Below are 18,027 nucleotides of genomic sequence, written 5' to 3'. Positions count from 1 at the left end.
TTAGGCTAGTAATTCTTTTGTAAAAAAATGTATTAGTCTTTCAAATCATGTAGAAAACAAAGAGTAGAGTTACAAACCATTTCTGTGACAACACTAGCTTTTGTAATTGCCCATGTATTTACCTTTACTGAGACCTTTATTTCTTCATATGGCTTTGATTTACTACCTAGTACCCTTTCATTTCAGTCTGCTTGACTCCCTTTAGCATTTCTTCAGGGCAGGTCTAGTGATAAAAAAGTCTCTAAACTTTTATCTAGAAATGCCTTAATTTCTTCCTCACAGTTTGAAGGATGGTTTTGCCAGTTATAGGATTCTTTGTTAACAGCTTTTTTTTTCTTTTATCACTTTGAATATATCACTCCACTGCCTTCTGGCTTCCAAAGTTTCTGATGAGAAATCTGCTCATAATCTTATTGAGGATCTCTTATACATGATGAGTCACTTCTCTCTCGCTGCTTTTAAGATTCTTTCTTTGTCTTTATCTTTCAACAGGTTGATTATAATCTGTCTCAGTGTGAGTCTCTTTGAGTTTACCCTACTTAGAGTTATTTGAGCTTCTTAGATGTTTATATTCATGTCTTTCATCAAACTTGGGAAGTTTTCAGCCATTATTTCTTCAAATAATCTTTCTGCCCTTTCTGTCTCTCTTCTCCTTCTGGGACTCCCACAATGCGTATGTTGATTTACTTGATGGTATTGCACAGGTCCCTGAGTCTCTGTTCACTTTTCTTCAATGTTTTTCCTTTCTATTCCTCGATAATTTCAATTGTTCCATCTTAAATTCACTGATTCTTTCATCTGTCTGCTCAAATCTGCCTTTGAATCCCTCTAGTGAATTTTTCATTTCAGTTATTGTACTTTTCAGCTCTAGAATTTCTTTTTGTTTTTTTTAGATTTTTTTCTCTTTTTCTTGATATTTCCACTTTTTTCATCCATCATTTTCTTGACTTTCTCCATGTCTTCCTTTAGTTCTTTGAGCATCTTTAAGATGGTTGTTTTAAAGTCTTTGTCTAGCAGGTTCTTTATGTGGTCTTTCGCTGAGACAGTTTCTGTTGGTTTATTTTTTCCTTTGAATGGACCACACTTTCCTGTTTCTTAATATTAGTTTTTAATGATTAGTAGCAACAGTTCTAGAGTGACCATTGCTTATTTTTTTCAAATTTCTGTTTCCTCATATGTCAGTTGGCAATTGTGATATTTTATTAATTCAATAAATATTTATTGAGCTCCTCTTGTGTGGCCCTCAAATTCTTTGACACTCTTTTCATTGAGACATGGGGACTCCCCTTGAATATGGCTCTGTGACTACTTGACCGATAGCATACGTCAGAAATGACAAAATGTCGGTGTCCAGATCAGGCTTTACGGAACTGTCATCTCTACTTCCTATCTCTTGGGACACTCACTTTTGGAATCCAGCCACCATGCTATGAGGAAGCTCAAGTTGCCATTGGGGAGGACTGTATAAACAGGAACCATGGCCCTGGCTCAAAGCCCCGGGTGAGCTCTCAACTGACAGCCAGCACCAACTTATCAGCCATGTGAGTGAGCATCTTGAAAGTGGATCCTTCAGCCTCTAGCCAAGCCACCACTGCTGATGCCACATAGAATAGAGGTGAGCTTTTATTTAGATTATCTAGTTTTTAAATGAATTTATTTAATATTATCTTAAATCTACTCTTTAGAACAGAGGTGTCCAAAGAAATATGATGTGAGCCACATACATAATTTTACATTTTCTAGTAGCCACATTAAAAAAGTAAAATGAAACTAATTTTAGAGAGAAATTTGATTTAGGCCAATACATCCAAAATATTATAATTTCAATATACAATGAAGATAAAAAAATATTTGTGAGATATTTTACCTTCTTTTTCTTACTAAGTGCTTGATATTTTGGGGTGTATTTTACACTTATAATCACATTTCAATTCAGACTAGCTACATTCCAAATGCTCAATAGCCACATGTGGCTAGTGACTACTATATTGGAGAGTGCAGCCTTAGAAGGAAAGATTTGGAGGCAATCTGCTACATCTCTGCCCCTGTCTTACAGAGGAGGAAAGTGAGACACAGAGGAAGGAAATGACTTGCCCAGGGTTATGCAATGTAGTGAGTTGAATGGTGGCCCCCCAAAGATATGTCCCTGTCCTAATTCCTGGAACCTGTGAATGTTACCTTGTTTGGAAAAGGGTTATTACAGATGTAACTAAGTTAAGGATCTTGAGATAAAGAGATTATTCCAGATTATCTGGGTGAACCCTAAATCTAATGACCAGTGTCCTTTTAAGAGAGACACAGAGGAGATGAGACAGACAGAAGAGGAGACGACTGACACACAAAGAGAAGTTGATGTGAAGATGGAGGCAGAGATGGGAATGATGTGGCCACAAGCCAAAGAAGCCAAGGAATGCTGCCAGCCACCAGAACTTGGAAGAGGCTGGGAGGGATCCTTCTCTAAAGCCTCCAGAGAGAGTAGGGCCCAGCAGACAACTTGATTTCAGCCTTCTGGCCTGCAGAATTGTGAGAGAATAAATTTCTATCATTTTTAGCCAATTAGTTTTGTGATAATTTGTTATGGCAGCCACAGGAAACTAATATATACAGCAAGTTTGAAGCCTAGATTTAAGAGACCTTGGACTCCACTCTAAGCCAGAGCAACCTGCTTCCTCAATGCCTCTGAAATCTTTCAAGTGGCCAGCATCCATTCCTTTATAAGCACAGTGGACCACATGGGGGCCCTGGTGACCTACAGGGCCTATGCCCAATCTATAGGGAGCTGCTGTCCTTTAACTCCGTGTGGCACCATGCCAAGTTATCGTCATCTCTTGCTCCGTCTATGCAAATGACCTCAACTGCACAACTTATTTCTACTCTTTCTCCCATTCAATCTATTTTCCTCATTGTAGCCAGGGTAATCTTAAAAACAAAACAAAACAAAACAAAAAAACCAGAGCCAGCTCTGATGGCCTAGTGGGGAAAGTTTGGCGCATCTGCTTCAACAGCCGGAGTGTGGTTCCCCGGCACAGAACCACACCACCCGTCTGTCAGTAGCCATGCTGTGGCGGTGGCTCACACAGAAGAACTAGAATGGTGCACAACTAGGATATACAACCAGGTACTTTGGGGAGGGAAAAAAAAAAAACCAGGAAGATTGGCAACAAATGTTAGCTCAGGGCAAATCTTCCCCTGCAAGAAAAAAAACCCAAAAAACAAAAAAAAAAACCTAAGTCATATCAGGCCACTCCTTTGCTCTCAACCCTCCAATGGCTTCCCATTCACTGGAGTGAAATCCGAACTCCTTACCCCGTCTGCAAGTCCTGCTGCCTTACTGATCTCTCTTGTACCCGCTTTTGCCTCTCTCTCCACTCCAGCCACAGAGGCCTCCTTGCTGTTTCTCCAACACGCTGAGCATGCTGCTCCTCCAGCTCCTTGCATTTGCTGTTTCCTACCCTCAGGTAGCCGCCTGGCTCACCCCCTTCCTTCGTTCAGCTCTAGCTCGGATGTCCCCTTGTTATAAAGCATTTCCCTGGCCACCGTCACTCTTTATTCCTTTACCATGCTTTGTTTTTCTTTACAGCGTGAATCTCCACACCACCTTGTATAGATTTGTTAGTTTAGTAGGTTATTGTCCATCTTCCCCTTTAGACTGTAAGCTCCATGAAGGCAGGGGCTTTGGACTGTTTTAACAACGTGTGGCACAGTACATAGCAAGTGCTCAATAAATTCATTGCTGAATGAATGAACAAATGAATGAGTGAGTGGAGGAATTCGGGCTCCATATAGCCGTATCTTTTTTCCTAGAGAAGTCAGAATCTGGATATTTAGGTGAAATTCTACCAAATGTGAACCAAAAAAAAAAAAAAATTGCTCGCTGGCTAAAAAAATGTATCCAAGGGCCACCAGTTTGAGACTGTTGCCTGATAGGGATCTGGGTCCAAAGGAAACTATGTTCCTCTATCCTCAGATGGTGCAGCCCCTCCAGGAACCGAATGGTTCTTCAGGATCCACCAGCCCTTGCATCTTCAGGCCCAGGCCTCATGAGGTACTGTTTGTTGTTATAGACCAAAGTCATCCAGAGCACTTTGTTCAAAAGGCAGGATGTGGGCTGCAAGCTTCCAGCTCATCGGTTCAAAGGAAATCTACTTCAGCAGCAATATCTCCTGGGATGTTTTCTCAAGCCTCCCTGGGAGGTGATGGGGCCTTTTAAAGGACTAATAATAGACAGGCACGTCCAGTTTCCCAAACATGTCAACCTTAAAAGTGAATGCTATTTTTGCCTTGTTACCTTTGAATTACTGTGTAGGGAAGGGACATTCTGTTAGGACAGCCATCGCTCTCCACATGCCACCTAATAATGACTTACCACTCAGCAGCTTCTGGGCAAAATTGTCATAGTGGGACCTGAGCTTCACTAGGCAGAAGTTCAGTGTCACTGGTGCAACTCCATCCTGCCCTTTTTCACCCCTTGAACATGAGTATGCTTTGTAGCCATCATTCAACGGTGTGACTTTGAGTGTATATCTTAATCACGCTGAGCATCACCGTCCTTATCCATAATGAAAGTTAGCGGACCTACACACGGTTGTTGGGAGAACTAAATAAGACAGTACAGGTACCTGACATACACCCAGCACCTGATGTTTATTATTATTGAACACCTACTGGATACAGGTGGGGGTAAAGGGTGCTGTCCTTTAAATTTACATTCACTCATTGGTTCGCACAATCACACACTCATTCAACTAATATTTATGGAGCTCTTAGAAGGTTTCAGGCACTGAGCTCGGTGCCGGATGACACAATGGCAAGCAGCTCCTGCCCTCAGAGCCTAGGTCTAGTCAAGGAGTTCGTAGTCTAATGCAGTGCTGTGTTCCCAGAGTGTGGGGCACCGTGGGGGGATGTTTAGACGTAGTGCATGGACAGGGCTCTAAATCACACTGCATTACCCATCTAACAATTATTACTCTTTTGATTATCTTTCCATTCTTCAGATTCCATCCAGGAGAGAGTCCCAGTTGGATGTTAGCGTGTCTTTAACATCTCTCTATTAGTTGTTAATCTCCCTTCTTAAGAAATAAAAGGCCTCAGACGCAGATGTTTTGGGCAGTTGGCAGCATCTGTAAACCCATACAAAGTTTACAGATTTGTATGGATACCTTTTGCTGTTCGAACTCAGAAACCAGATAGACTTTTTTCAGATGGTGCACAAATATGACCAGAATTTGTGAAGACGGGTCAGGAATGAATTAAAGTTGAGGAAATGCTGACCTATTAAGTTTCTCCCTCACCTCCTTTATTAGCCCCATTTTACAGTCGAGGAAACTGAGTCTCTTTATGGAGGGGATGGATAGGGAGGTAGGGAGTTCTCATCTAAATGGTCGGGCAAGCAAAGCCAAGAATTGTCTTTGTGGTGGAGTTAGACACATTTAAAATAAAGATTGCTCCTCCCCTACCTCTGCGGTACGTGTGTGCGTATGTGTGTGTAAGTGTGTGGAACCACAGGCCTTTCCGAGTGAGTGACAGCGGGAGCCCATCCCTACAGGAGACGGGTGCAGAATGACCAATGGGATGGATGGGGGTTGGATGGGTACCAGTCTGCAGAGGCCGGGGTGAAATCAGTCGCGCCCACCCTTTCCACCCCCTACCCCCGGCCCTCGTCGGGCCTTCCGGTCTCGGTTCCCCCGGGACGTGCTCATCTTCCTAAGGCAACCCCAGGCCAAGGACGGGGTAGGGAGCGAGGCTCAGGTCTGACGATCGCAGGCTGCGGTCCCCGCGCCGCAGCGCTGCGGCTAACACTTCTCTGGGAGACCGGCAGCCTCCGGGTGCCAATATGTAAAGCAGCTGGCGGCGCTGGGCGGGGCCTGGGGCGCGATGCAAATGAGGGAGGCGGGGTCTGCCCGGGCTCCGCCTCCCTCCCCCGCAGCTGGGGCCAGCGGTGCCAAGCGCAGCTGGACGAGCGGCGGCAGCTGGGCGAGTGACAGCCCCAGCTCCGCGCGCCGCGGCCGCCAGAGCCGGCGCAGGGGAAGCGCCCGCGGCCCCGGGCGGCAGCAGCGGCCGCCTCCCGCGCCTCCCGGGCCCGCAGCCCGCGGTCCCACGGCCCCGGGGCCGGCACCTCTCGGGCTCCCGCTCCCCGCGCGCAAGATGGCTGACCCGGCTGCGGGGCCGGCGCCAGGCGAGGGCGAGGAGAGCACCGTGCGCTTCGCCCGCAAAGGCGCCCTCCGGCAGAAGAACGTGCACGAGGTGAAGAACCACAAATTCACCGCCCGCTTCTTCAAGCAGCCCACCTTCTGCAGCCACTGCACCGACTTCATCTGGTGAGAGCGCGCCGGCGCAGGGCACCTTCCCGGGGTCCTCGAGGGCAGCGCCGCGCGCGGGGACCCCCTCTCCGTGCCCTCCGCGTCCCCAAGGGAGAAGCAGCCCCGCCGGGCTCGGCGTCCCCGGGCTCCTGGCTCCGGAGCCTTCTGCCCCGGACTCCCTGGTGGACAGTCCTGCGGGTTCCCTCTCCCCTCGGCCCCAGACGGCCGCCCGCGGGGCGCCTCCGGAGCGCCTAGGGGCCGCGTCGCGGGCGCCTTTTCTTCACCTGGTTCAGAGCGCGGGGTGTCTGTCCCTCCCTCGGAGGGCAGCGCCCCGGGTGCCCTCTCGCCCAGGGTTCCCTATCTCTCCGCCTCCTTCCGGGCTCGAGGCGCCCTCACCCTCTCCGCTCCTTTCCGGGGACAGCGTCCTGGGAGTCCTGGCTCTATCTCCCTGCGGGCATGGGGCATCCTTTCCTCCTCTGTGTCTCTGGGGGCTGCGCCTGTGTTATCTCCGATTGCGCCTCCCTGAGGGCCTGGGTTCTCCTTGCCACTTCTTAGTCTCCCCCCACTCACATCACTGCGGGCCCCTTTCTCCCCGCTGTCCCTCAAGGCATGGGGAGTCCTCTCTCCCTTCCCAGTCCCCCAGGGAACACCACCTCCCCCGGGTCTCTCTCATCCTGCCTCTGGATACATCTTTTTCTCTTCTCTTTCCCGAGGGTGCTCGGGCATCTCTGTGGGCAGATCTCCCGCCTGCCCTCCGCCCCCACCACGGAAACGCTCCCCCCATCCCGCCGCCTGGTGGTCGCAGCAACCTCCTCTCTTCTGCCTTCTGAGGGGAGGTGGGGGTTACCGCCGAGCTCCCACCTACTCCCCTCCCCCCAAAGGCGGAAGACTCTTGGGCACCCGCCTGTGGCTGGGAGGTTGCACCTGGGGTAGCGGGGCAGGGGTAGGAGGAAGGGGGGGTGACTGTGGGGGAAGTAGCTGGTGGCTGGGCCCCTCGGGCTGCCTGACATGCCTCCTTCTCTCTTCGCAGGGGCTTCGGGAAGCAAGGATTCCAGTGCCAAGGTAGGCTGTGGGGATCTGGGGATGCTGTTTGTGGGAAGAGATGGTGAAAAAGACTTTCTAGAAGTGACTGAGTTAGGCAGAGAGTGAAGGAATCACTTTTGTCAGAGTGACCTCCCATGCTAGGAATTCATCACCACAAAAGGGTCCTTTTAAGGGGTGTGTGTTTATGGGGCAGTGATGCTCCATCCAGGAAAGGCTGGTGGAGCTGGGAAGGCCTACAGGCCAAGGAAATGCATCCACCCTTTCCCCTGTCCCAGCTCCAGAAGAGTCAAAACGGGTCTCCTGAGCCTGTCCTGCCTGGCTAATCCTGCTTCTGGAGGAAGTGTCTCCAGGGGCCATTTCTGGGAGGACCCCTCCTCCCTAATTCCTGCTCACTTGCCCTTCCTCATGTCACAGAGTGGGATTCTGCTTCTTCTCCTGCCTCACAGAGGTCTCTGCAGGTGGCTGCTGCCTCTGCAGATGGTGCATCCCCTTGAAAGGTGACTGTGGTTGTCCCTGGGCCTCCTCCCTCTCTCAAAGAGGTGGTTCCAGATGGGCTGCCTCTCAGATCCTGCTTTAAATCACCCTTTCTATCTTCTGGCTAGATACAGGAGGGACTCCAAGTGGCTGGTCACCTGGGTCCTTGCATCTGGTTTGAGATCCTTGACCCTAGCTGGGGATGCCCAACCTAGTGGTGTCTTTTAATCATGTGTAAGGTGGCCTCACTGTCTCTGCTTACAGGTTTGCTCTCCAGGGCCAAATCACCGATAGTCTTGTTTAGCCCATAGGTGTCAAACGTTTTTTGAATTTGATGTCAACGTTTTTGAAGTGGGAGATTTCACATACTCATCTGAATTTCCAGCTTCGAGGTTGCTGAGGATTGGTCCCACTTTCTTGTCAGAACAATCATTTGGAGCTGAGAGCAGCTGTTTCCATAGACAAGGCGCATGTTCACCATTTTGTCTCAGTGCCTCCCCACCAGGCCTGCTTCACCCGTTTCTGGCACCTGTAGTCATTTGAGTTTGCAACTTCTGGTCTGGAGAGTCGTCCCCCCTGCCCCCCCTCCCCCAATTTGGGCCAGGCGTGGTTGAGTTTGGTGAGAAATGTCACATTTCTGGGGTATGTCCTAGGGGCAAATTGGCCGTCCTGGTGAGCAGGGTTTAGATGAGGAGAAGAAAGTGTTTGACTGTTAAGAAGTCTATGTGCCCTAGCACTGATTGACAGTCTTGTTGTAGCACCTCCGCCCTCCAGGGAAAAGTAAAGTGATCCCGGTGAGGGTGGGTGGCATTGTCAGCTGTACAGAATGCTCACAGCATGGCACTGCTGTCTTCTAAGGCTCTTGTGTCTTCTCCCTTGAGATCTGGGACAGGGCCGGCTCAGCCAGTGACCCGCCCAGCCTCTGGAGCCCCAATTTCATGCACTGCCTGGAGGACTTCCCAAATCCCTTTGAGTGGCAACAACTGAGGTCCTGGTGCAAACAGTTGGATTGTTTTCTAGAACTTTGTCTGACCCTTCAAGCAGAATACCAATGGTGTCTTGGTGCCGGAATGCGTAGATATTTGAGGTTACCTTTCGTTTCCATGAATCGGTTTCTGTCTTTGTCTCATGCTGAGGTCAGGATGATTTTTGAACATCTTTACTGCTACTCTCCTATCCCACCTGCTCTGCAGTTATTAATGGTTGGGAAAGTCATTTTAGAATGTGAGGATGATGACACATCTGAAGCAGGAGATCCTTTTTTTCAAGGCCTGGAAAACGATAGGAATTTTCTGGTGTAGTGAGAGTAAAGCAGAATTAAGAGTTCTAATGAAATGTGGCCACTTTAAAGGTAGGAGGCCTGTTTTTTTAATCGCCTTTCTTTTTCTCCTCTCCCTGGGTGGCAGTATAGGGTAGTGAGCATATGCACAGGCTGTCAGGCAGTTCACTGTGGGTTTGAGTCCTGGCTTTGAGACTACCCAGCCGTGTTACTCAGCTTCTCTGTACCTCAGGCTCCTCATCTGTACAACGGGTCCAATAACAGTACCTACCTTAAGAAGTTGCTGAGCAGCTCAAAGGTGTTGCAATATACTACATGCTTGGACCAGAGCTTAGCACATAGTAAGCACTCAAAAAATATTAGCTCTTATGATTGTCCCCAGTGGTGGGGCAGCCTCTGTGAGAGCAGCCTGGCTCTGCAGGGTTGCTTTGCTATGGAACTGCTGCCAGGTGAGAGTCAAAATCCAGCTATGAACATGTGGTCACCCTATGTCACTGCTTTGGCAGTGTATTCCATTTGGGCTGGAGAGTAGGAAGGAGCAAGAGAGGGGACGGGGCAGGTTGGCAGCCTCTGAAATTGCGATGCTTAGGATGGGGACATCCAGGAAGGGGAGAAGATTATCCTCAGACATGCTCAGAGTTACCTGGGACTCATTTTGGAACCATAAAGGAGTTCTTTATCTGAGTATTTTTGGCACCATGTAGTTCCTGATAAAGTGAATCTAACTGAGATGGAATCAGCATTGTATAGAAGATACATAAGGTTTATTCTCGCATCCAAGTCAGAAGTCCGGGGCCCTACATTCCTTTCAGTTCTCTGCTCCACCATCCCAGGAGTGACAATTATCTCATGGTCCCAGAAGGTTGCTACACTCTCCAGTCATCACATCCTTATTTCAACCGGTAGGAAGGAGGAAAGGGTAAAGAAAGGCAAAAGACAAAGGCTCACTGTCGCTTATGGAAGTTGCCACAAGGTACTTCTGCTTATATGCTGTTGGCTAGAACTTTATCGCATACCCACACCTTGCTGCAAAGGAGTGTGTGAGAAAGGTAATGTTAATTTCAGGTGGCCGTGTTCCCAGCTAAAAGCTAGGGCGGGGGGGTGTTCCATTTCAAAAGTAGAAGGGGAGCGAGGATATAGTCTCTGCCATTCTTGAGTAGGAGGTGTGTCGGATGATCATAAGGCAAGGAAACCAGTGAGCTTCCGTGCTCCCTTGTGCTGCCATGGAAACTGGAGACGCTGGGATGGGCTGAGAGAGGAAAGATGGAAAGTTCATAAATCATGGGAAATTATGGATTTCTATGTGCTTAGAGGAGCTTAAGAATAGATTTTCTTGCTTTTGTACTGCTAGAGGACAAAACTCTAGATTGACTGCCACATAATTTCTTCCTTTTTGTTTCTACTCTCTCTACTTTCTGTTAAACCGCTCTCTGTGAGGTAGTTTAAGAATGTTTCTCATGACAGGAGACTGGGGCTTCAGAGGAGCCTAGAATCTGCATTTGTGCTTTAATTGTAATTAAGACAAGCCTTTGGGTGGAGTAAGACTCTTACCCCAAGAAGCTTTTGCAATTTGGCAGAGAGAAAAACTTTTTTTTTTTTTAAAGGAAGTCACTTCAGTAGAAATAGGGAGACAATAAAATATAGAGATTCAGAACTCGTAGCATGGGGTTTGGAGTCAGGTAGAACTGGGTTTGAATCTCTGCTCTGCCACTTACTAACTGTGTGACCTTGGGAAAGTCATCTACCTGTAGTGGCCTCAGTTTCCTCATCTGTAAAATGGGGTTAGTAGTATCTACCTCATAGGCTTATGGTGAGGAGTAATGAGGTGGTGCAAGAGAGATATCCATGCTAAGTGTCAATGACTCTAAGTGAGATGATCATTATTGCTTGATTAGCTGGAGGAAACTGTGAAACAAAGTTAATTCTGAAACTCATTAAATGACTGTGCCTCTTCAGTGTATTTAGATGGATTTTCTTCTCAAGTATGTTTCTTCATAGACTTTGGGTAACAGCAGTGAGCACATAGCTCAGCGTCAGGGCCCAGACAGCCAGGCTTGTTTAGGTTGTGTTTTCTCACACCTTTCCTTGTGAGAAAGATCTAAACTTAACATGAATTCTCTAGAAAAACTCCAGTGCACTAATTTTCTGACTATGAAGATCTAGCGTTGATGGTTATAATGAGTAAACCAGCTCTTCACTTTCCTGTGTAGGTTAGAAAGTATGTTTTTTAACCTTCTAATAGAAATTATTCTTAAAAAACCCCAAAGTGTTGCATGAATCCACCATTGCTGTTTTCATCAACATCAACTCTATAGAATACTAGTTTATTTTAGTCTGTAGTTAATGTGTATAGATTAGAATATGTGCTTTTTAAAAACAACAATCAAAGATGAATCAAAGGTTAATTTTATTTTTGGCATAGTTTTCCCTGTGAACTTATAATATGATATTCTGCACTTCACGTTGAGCTTTCTCAGTAAAATCGTAAAGAGGACTTGTGTGTGTGTGTGTGTGTGTGTGCGCGTGTGTGCGCAGTCACCAAGCCAGGCTGCACTTACTGGGTCTTCTGTTATTCCACTTCCCTCCCTTCCCAGGAGCAGATCCCAGAGGCCTGTGAGTGAAACTCCACTCACCTTTTGGCTGATTCTGAATGCATCCTGGGGGCTTCTGTGTGGATAAAAGGCAGAAGCTTTTTGACTTTGTGTTTGATGGTTTGACTTTTTAATTTTTTCCACTTGAAGTGGGATTTCAGGCCCACAGTCCCAATTGAAATAAAACTCTGTAGATGGATTAACGTTGGGTCTTAAAAAGGAGGGCTGGTTTGTTGAAGAGGCAACAGCAAATTCATTTTGAGCTGTAGAGCACTCAGGGAAAATGTGAAGCTTTGTCACTGGGCAACAGAATGCCTTTCTAAGTAAATATGGAAAATATGACCTTTGAAAATCTAGTTGATATGATATACAGGTTCTTAGAAACTAATTTAAAAAAAGATATTATTTCCGAGGACTAGTGGACACTCCAGGTACTGCCCAGACCCAAATACAGCATGTTGGTGGTGTATATGGATCAGTAAAGAAAAAGATGGAGAGAAGGGAATGCTCTGGTTTTTTGACTCTGCAGTCCAGTTAATTCTTGGTTGGGTGGGGGGTCAGCTGAAAAGCTCATCATTTTTGGCTGATGCATGCAAAAGCTAGTTCCCTTATCATTTTTGGCATTTGGTCTAATATCATGGATTCTTTGACTTTACTCATCCAATCTCTCCATTGAAATTGTGTGATATTCTATAGATTGACTGTTGGCCTTTTTATAGTATACAAAATCCTTTACATATGACATTTGGACGTGTGATGGCCGCTTGAAAATCTCTAGAAAATTTGTGTATTTACCACATACATCTATTTATCCATCCATCCATCCTTCCATTTATCCATCCATTCATTCATCCATTCATCCTTCCAAAAAGTATTCACTCATTAAGTTCTATGTGTCGGGAACTGTTTTATGTGGTGGGAACACAATGGTGAATGAGATTGAGAAGGTCCTTATTGTCATGGAGCTTATACTATAATGGGGGAGATAAGACATTCTACAAATCATTGCACCAATATTTAATTTCACTTTTGTTCAGAACTTTGAAGGAAATATGCAGGATGCTCTGAGAATGTATAATGGGATGCTAACCTATGTAATGGTTGAGGGTGGAGTCAGGGAATTCTTTGGTCTGAGAATTAAAAACAAAAACCAAACTTTCCATTCTCTGAGGTAATTGGAGAAAGTCTGAGTTGTCAAGGAGCCAGAGCTAAAAATCTGTGTTGTGAAACTGCTCATATCCTCAATAAAGATTTGCAGGATGTCTCGTCTCTGTAGCATTCTGTAGACAAGTGCTGAATCTTTATTTGTGCCGTTACGAGTAGATGAATATTTAGTAGAATTAGATGGTTATTTAAGATGGCTTCCCTCTCAGTTTGACAGACAGAGAGCTTCATTTCTTCTTAGCTGTTAACTCAGATAGTGAGCTGACTTTCTTTTTGTTCAGGGGTTGCAGTTTGAGGGGCCTGTTCTAATGCAGACAAATCAGACCATTTCAGAGGTAGAGGAACAAGTCTGAGCCAATAGATTGAGAATCAACAAAAAGAGAGAGCAAAGCATTTCAGTGAGAGGCCTTTGTGAGCTGAAAGCCAGTTTTTGGGGGCACAGGATTACTTGCATTGCCTCCTGAATACCTTCCTCTCCCTGGATCTATGTCTGATATTCCACAACTGTTCTTTCCTGTGACTTAGGCAGTGTTTTCTCTCGTTTGGAAGATAACTTTTAAGTAGTTTCATAATAAACAGCATTGAATCACACATGGAGAAAGATCTTTTGTCAGTTATCTTTCCATCTTTCTGATTTCATCAAGGAGAAAGTCTCATGGTGCTAACATGTCTTTAACACCTCTCTAACACGAATCTGGGCACTTAGTAAATGTTCTTTATTTTTTATTATAAAGGAACTACAGGGAATTATGAGAACATAAAGATATGTTAGTTTCTACCTGTAAACTTTTTTTGCTCCCCACTTTTGCCTAATTTTGAGTCTGGTCCTGTTCTACTTCTGGGCTTAATTTTTACTGGCTGTTCCTCCTTGTGAATAGGGAGGGGATGTTCAGTGTCTTTCCTGGAAATGTTTGATGTTGGAAGGAAGCTTGATGTTGCAGAGGATTGAAAGCCGCAGCACCTGCAGGCTCTGGCAGGGTCTGAAAAAGACGGTAGCTTTTATTCAGGAGTGTGAATCTTTCTATATGACTGTTGTTATTGTTGCTGTTTTTGTGGTTACCTTTTAATTGTCGTTTGTCCTGCCTGTTTGTGTCTCCTTTTCTCTCAGCCTACAGTAGAAAGTTGCTCTACCGAGTCAGAAGGGGAACTCAAACTCAGACGAGGAGGGCTCCAATCCCCTCTGTTGAGGCTTGGCATTTGCTAAGTAGATGGAAATGAACTTAGCTCAGCAATAACCATATTCCTGGGGGGAATTCTAGACTCTTTCTTCTTTCACTTTGCCACTGCCCAGAGGCCAGACCTTGGGCTTTTAGACAGACAGTATAAGTTGGGCTTGAGAGTATAGGTTCAAAAATCAAACAGACCTGATTGCAAATCCTGGCTCTGTCTCTCCATGGCTCCATGACCTTGGGCTGGTGAAACATGATCCTGCCTTTATTCACCCATCCATCTATCCATCAGTCCACCCATTCACCCTCCAATCCATTCATCTATCAACCTAGATGTGCTTCCATCCATCCGTCATCCATCCATCATCTGTCCATCCATCCATCCATCCGTTCCCCCATCCATCTAACCATCTGTCTGTCTATCCATTTGTCCAATAAATATTTATTGAGTGCCTTACCATGTACCTTACCAGGTACCGTTCTAGGCACTAGAACTAGAGCTGTGAAAAAGACAGAGCCCTCGCCCTCATGGAATTTACATTCTAGTCGAAGGAGAACAGCAATGAATAAATAAGTTAGAAGAAAGATATCATATAATGTCAAGTTGCCACATGGGCTTTGATGAGAAATATGACACTGACCTTGACTTTGCAGATCTTCCTGGTCTTTCGAGGAGAGAATAGCACATGGCCAATTAGTTCTGATACATAAATAAAAAGTGCTACACCAGGGCATAAAAACACTTTGGATGACATCCTTACTCCTGGGAGGGGTGGAGAAGATTCCACAGAGGAGGTGACATTTGGGAACAATCTTAGAGCAGGAGTAGGAGTTTCCAGATTGACAAGAGGGTGGGGGCCAAGGAGGGCGTCTCAGGCAAAGGGCGGCACAAATTGAGACGTGGAGGAGAGAATAGGGCACATGCAGGGAGCAGGAGGGCGGGTGTGTGAGGGAGGAGCTGGTGGGAGACAAACGTCACATCAGAGAGTTTGGACCTTGTGAAGGCAGCATAGTGACTAGGAAGTGGTTGTTGTCATTGTTTAAAGCGGGATGTGTGGGGGTGAATGAAATGGCCAAATGTTTGAAAAGGAAGAGCCTGAGATGCGTTCTGAAACTAAAATTGCCATGACGCAGACCCTGAAATTCCAGGCTTGCGGGGTTGGAGGTCAGGTAAGAGGAACTTGCGATGACCATTTAGAACCGTGGAGGAGTGTTCTCCGAGCATCTAGGGGCTGTGGCTATTTTTCACATCCTGAAGAGACATTTGGATTTTTATGTCACTCATATTGTTGATTTTTCTATTTCGGGAGGTGGTTACTGGGTTATTTTTATGGTTCTAACAATAGGGATATCTCTCTTCACTGCATCCTTAGGCGCAAAGGGCCATAGAAATTATTTTTCCTCCAAAAAGAATCCTCCCACTCCTTATCTCCCTCTCTGCTGCTGTCACTTATCCAGCACGTGCTTGTTGAGCACGTGCGGCAGTGGTGGTGGAGTTGGTGCTTTGCGGACAGAAAGGTGTCGGTTTCAGTCTTGGCTTCTTGTTATGGGACCTTGAACATGTTACTTAAACTCTGAGCTTTTGTTTCTTCAGAGGTAAAAGGAAATAATAATAGTACCCAGTTATAGGGCACGTGTCAAGTGTTTCCTTAGTACCTGACCTGACATAGAGTGAACATTTGCTAAACAGCAGCTATTTCTGTTATCCCTAGGGTTGGGCACTGTCTTGTCCCTCTTGAGTTTATAATCTTGTTGGGGAGGCAAGATGAGTGCTCCTGAATCAAAGAGATGATGCAAGAATGAGTGTGCTTACGTATCGTGGTCAACAGCATCAGGTGCAACATACAGTGGATCTGAGAGAGAAACGCTTAGCTGAGGTCAGAGAGGTGAGTTGAGCGTGGATGAGTGTAGTGCTTTCCGTGCAATGATTTCCTGGCTTTTGATGCTTTAATTTGTGGGAAACCTCAGAAAGCTGAATTGAAATCTGCGATTGCCCCGTCTGCTGCCTCATTTTGAAAATGTGTTGATGGCATTTCAATTTTCAATAGATTTCTGACCATTTCATCTTTTCAATTTTGGGTTCTCTTCACCCTTTGGGTGGAACGTTGACGTGCTTTTTTGGGTTGAAGAAGAAGCTGGCAAGTCATGTGGGTGCAGGTGGAGGGCAAGGTCTGCAGGACTGTCTCTTGTCTTATTGTGATGATGAGGATGGTGATTTTCATGGGATAGCCCTATACTGAGGCTCTTCCTTCCCTCCCTAAAGGTGGGGATCATTCTTTAGAGTTTACACAATGCTGCAAAAGAGAATTTTGATAATCACCTGGATTTTTTTGTGGCAAAATGTGTGGTTAGGGGTATTAATAATTCCATCTGGGCCGAACAGTGCACTTAGGGAAGCAGGATTGGCATATAGAGTGGTGAGGGACCTCTTTCTATTTTAGTTGATGACCACCTTTTGGTGGCTGGCTTTCTCTTCTTCCCAGGATTAATTCCAGAATCCTTAACATGAGTTACAAGTTTTTGCCTGATCTGGGCCCTCACGAGCCTCCCCTTATACCAGCCTTCCCTTCACTTTTCACTCTCTAGCTGAAGATCCAGCTGGGCTTCCTCAATCACGACACACCTCTGTCTACCCCAGGGCTTAGCACATGCTCTACCTTCAGCATGAATTGCTATTCTCTCTCCGCTTCCCCCGCTCACCTCCTACTCATCCTTTAGAACTTAGATCAAATGTCACTTCTTCAGAGAAGCCTTCCTTGATCTTCCAAATCAGGTTCCCCCTTGTACAGTCTCATAACCCCTTGTCATTTTTACATTTTCTAATTGTATATTCATTTGAGCGTTTACTGTCTGTCTTCCCCACCAGAGTGTCAGTTTCATGAGAGTAGAGACCACATCTGTCTCATTTCTCATTGTTTCTGGAGAACCTAGCTCCATACCTGGCACGTCGTATGTGCTCATAAGTCCTTATTAAATGAATGAATGGTGTGGAGGAGTCAGTAGAGGGAGTCATTTGATTTGGGTTTTGATGGTAGTTTTGCAGTAGTTGATCTGTGATTTTTATAAAGAGTGTATCACTTCATTTTATAAGCTCTATTCATTTTTGTTTGAACAAAAAAATTTGCCCTCATTAGAACCTTTTGGGAAGTGATTTGCAGAAGTATATGAATGCTGCGATCTTAACTTTGTACGAAGCGTCAGGCTCTGTCCATGTTCCTCTGTGAAGATAAACAGTTTTTCCATTGAAGTCCCTGCCTTTGTTCATCATGGACCCTGGTGGACTGGAGTGAAAAGAATTTCCTTTAACATAGTATAAACTGGAAGCTACCTAAATCCCCACCAGCAGTAGAATGGTGGGAACACCATGGAATACTATACAGCAATGAGAATGAACCAGCTACAGCCATATGTAGCATAGATGATGCTCATGAACATAACATGAGCTAAAAAAGCCGGACATAGAAGAGTACATTCTATTTGAGTCCATGCACTTGAAGTTCAGGAGCAGGTAAAAGTAATCATAGGTGATAGCAGTTAAGATAGTCATTACCCTCAAGGGGACTGGTGGGGACTAAGTGGGGCTCGTGGGGTGCTGGCAATGTTCTGTTTCTTGACCTGGGTCCTGATTACTTGGTGTGTTCAGATTGTGAAAGTTCATTGAGCTATATACTTGTGCCCACTTTTCTGTTGTGTATATGACACTTTAATAAAAACATTAAAAAAGTGCAGAGTTTTAAATTCCTGAGGCTGAATCTGGGAAATGTGAGTTGGGACTTTTTCAGTTTTGCACACAGAAGTGAAATCCGTATGGGAGAGAAGCTCCTTCTGGAGTCGCCCATTGAGGGATGGTGCCGTTTGGCTTCTTGGGGGGACATCTGCTTCCCATTTCTGTGTTGCCCATCGGATGCAAACTGTGGAACAAGAAAGCCAGGGCATTCTGACAATTTTCCCACCCAATAATTTAGCTCTGTTAATACTCGGAAAACTTGAGCTTATAAACTATTTTT

At 45.8% G+C, this 18,027-nt stretch overlaps 1 protein-coding gene across 3 annotated transcripts in view; it reads left to right on the top strand.

Moving 5' to 3' along the window:
* Positions 1–6,005: 6,005 nt before the first annotated feature.
* Positions 6,006–18,027, top strand: part of PRKCB (protein kinase C beta) — a 309,251-nt gene continuing 297,229 nt past the window's right edge. For 2 of the 3 annotated variants that reach the window (XM_058569841.1, XM_058569840.1), the window contains exons 1-2: positions 6,007–6,317; positions 7,330–7,361. In XM_058569841.1, the coding sequence (XP_058425824.1) occupies positions 6,145–6,317; positions 7,330–7,361 (205 nt within the window). In that variant the 5' untranslated portion in view covers positions 6,007–6,144. Of the gene's footprint in view, positions 6,318–7,329; positions 7,362–18,027 lie in introns of all 3 variants that reach the window. The other variant, XM_058569842.1, reaches the window with a different exon arrangement.

This window comes from Diceros bicornis, chromosome 26 (assembly GCF_020826845.1).
Source record: "Diceros bicornis minor isolate mBicDic1 chromosome 26, mDicBic1.mat.cur, whole genome shotgun sequence".
Classification (NCBI taxonomy): Eukaryota; Metazoa; Chordata; class Mammalia; order Perissodactyla; family Rhinocerotidae; genus Diceros; species Diceros bicornis.
Note: the sequence above shows the minus strand (reverse complement) of the source record. Positions and strands in the feature narration are given on the sequence as shown.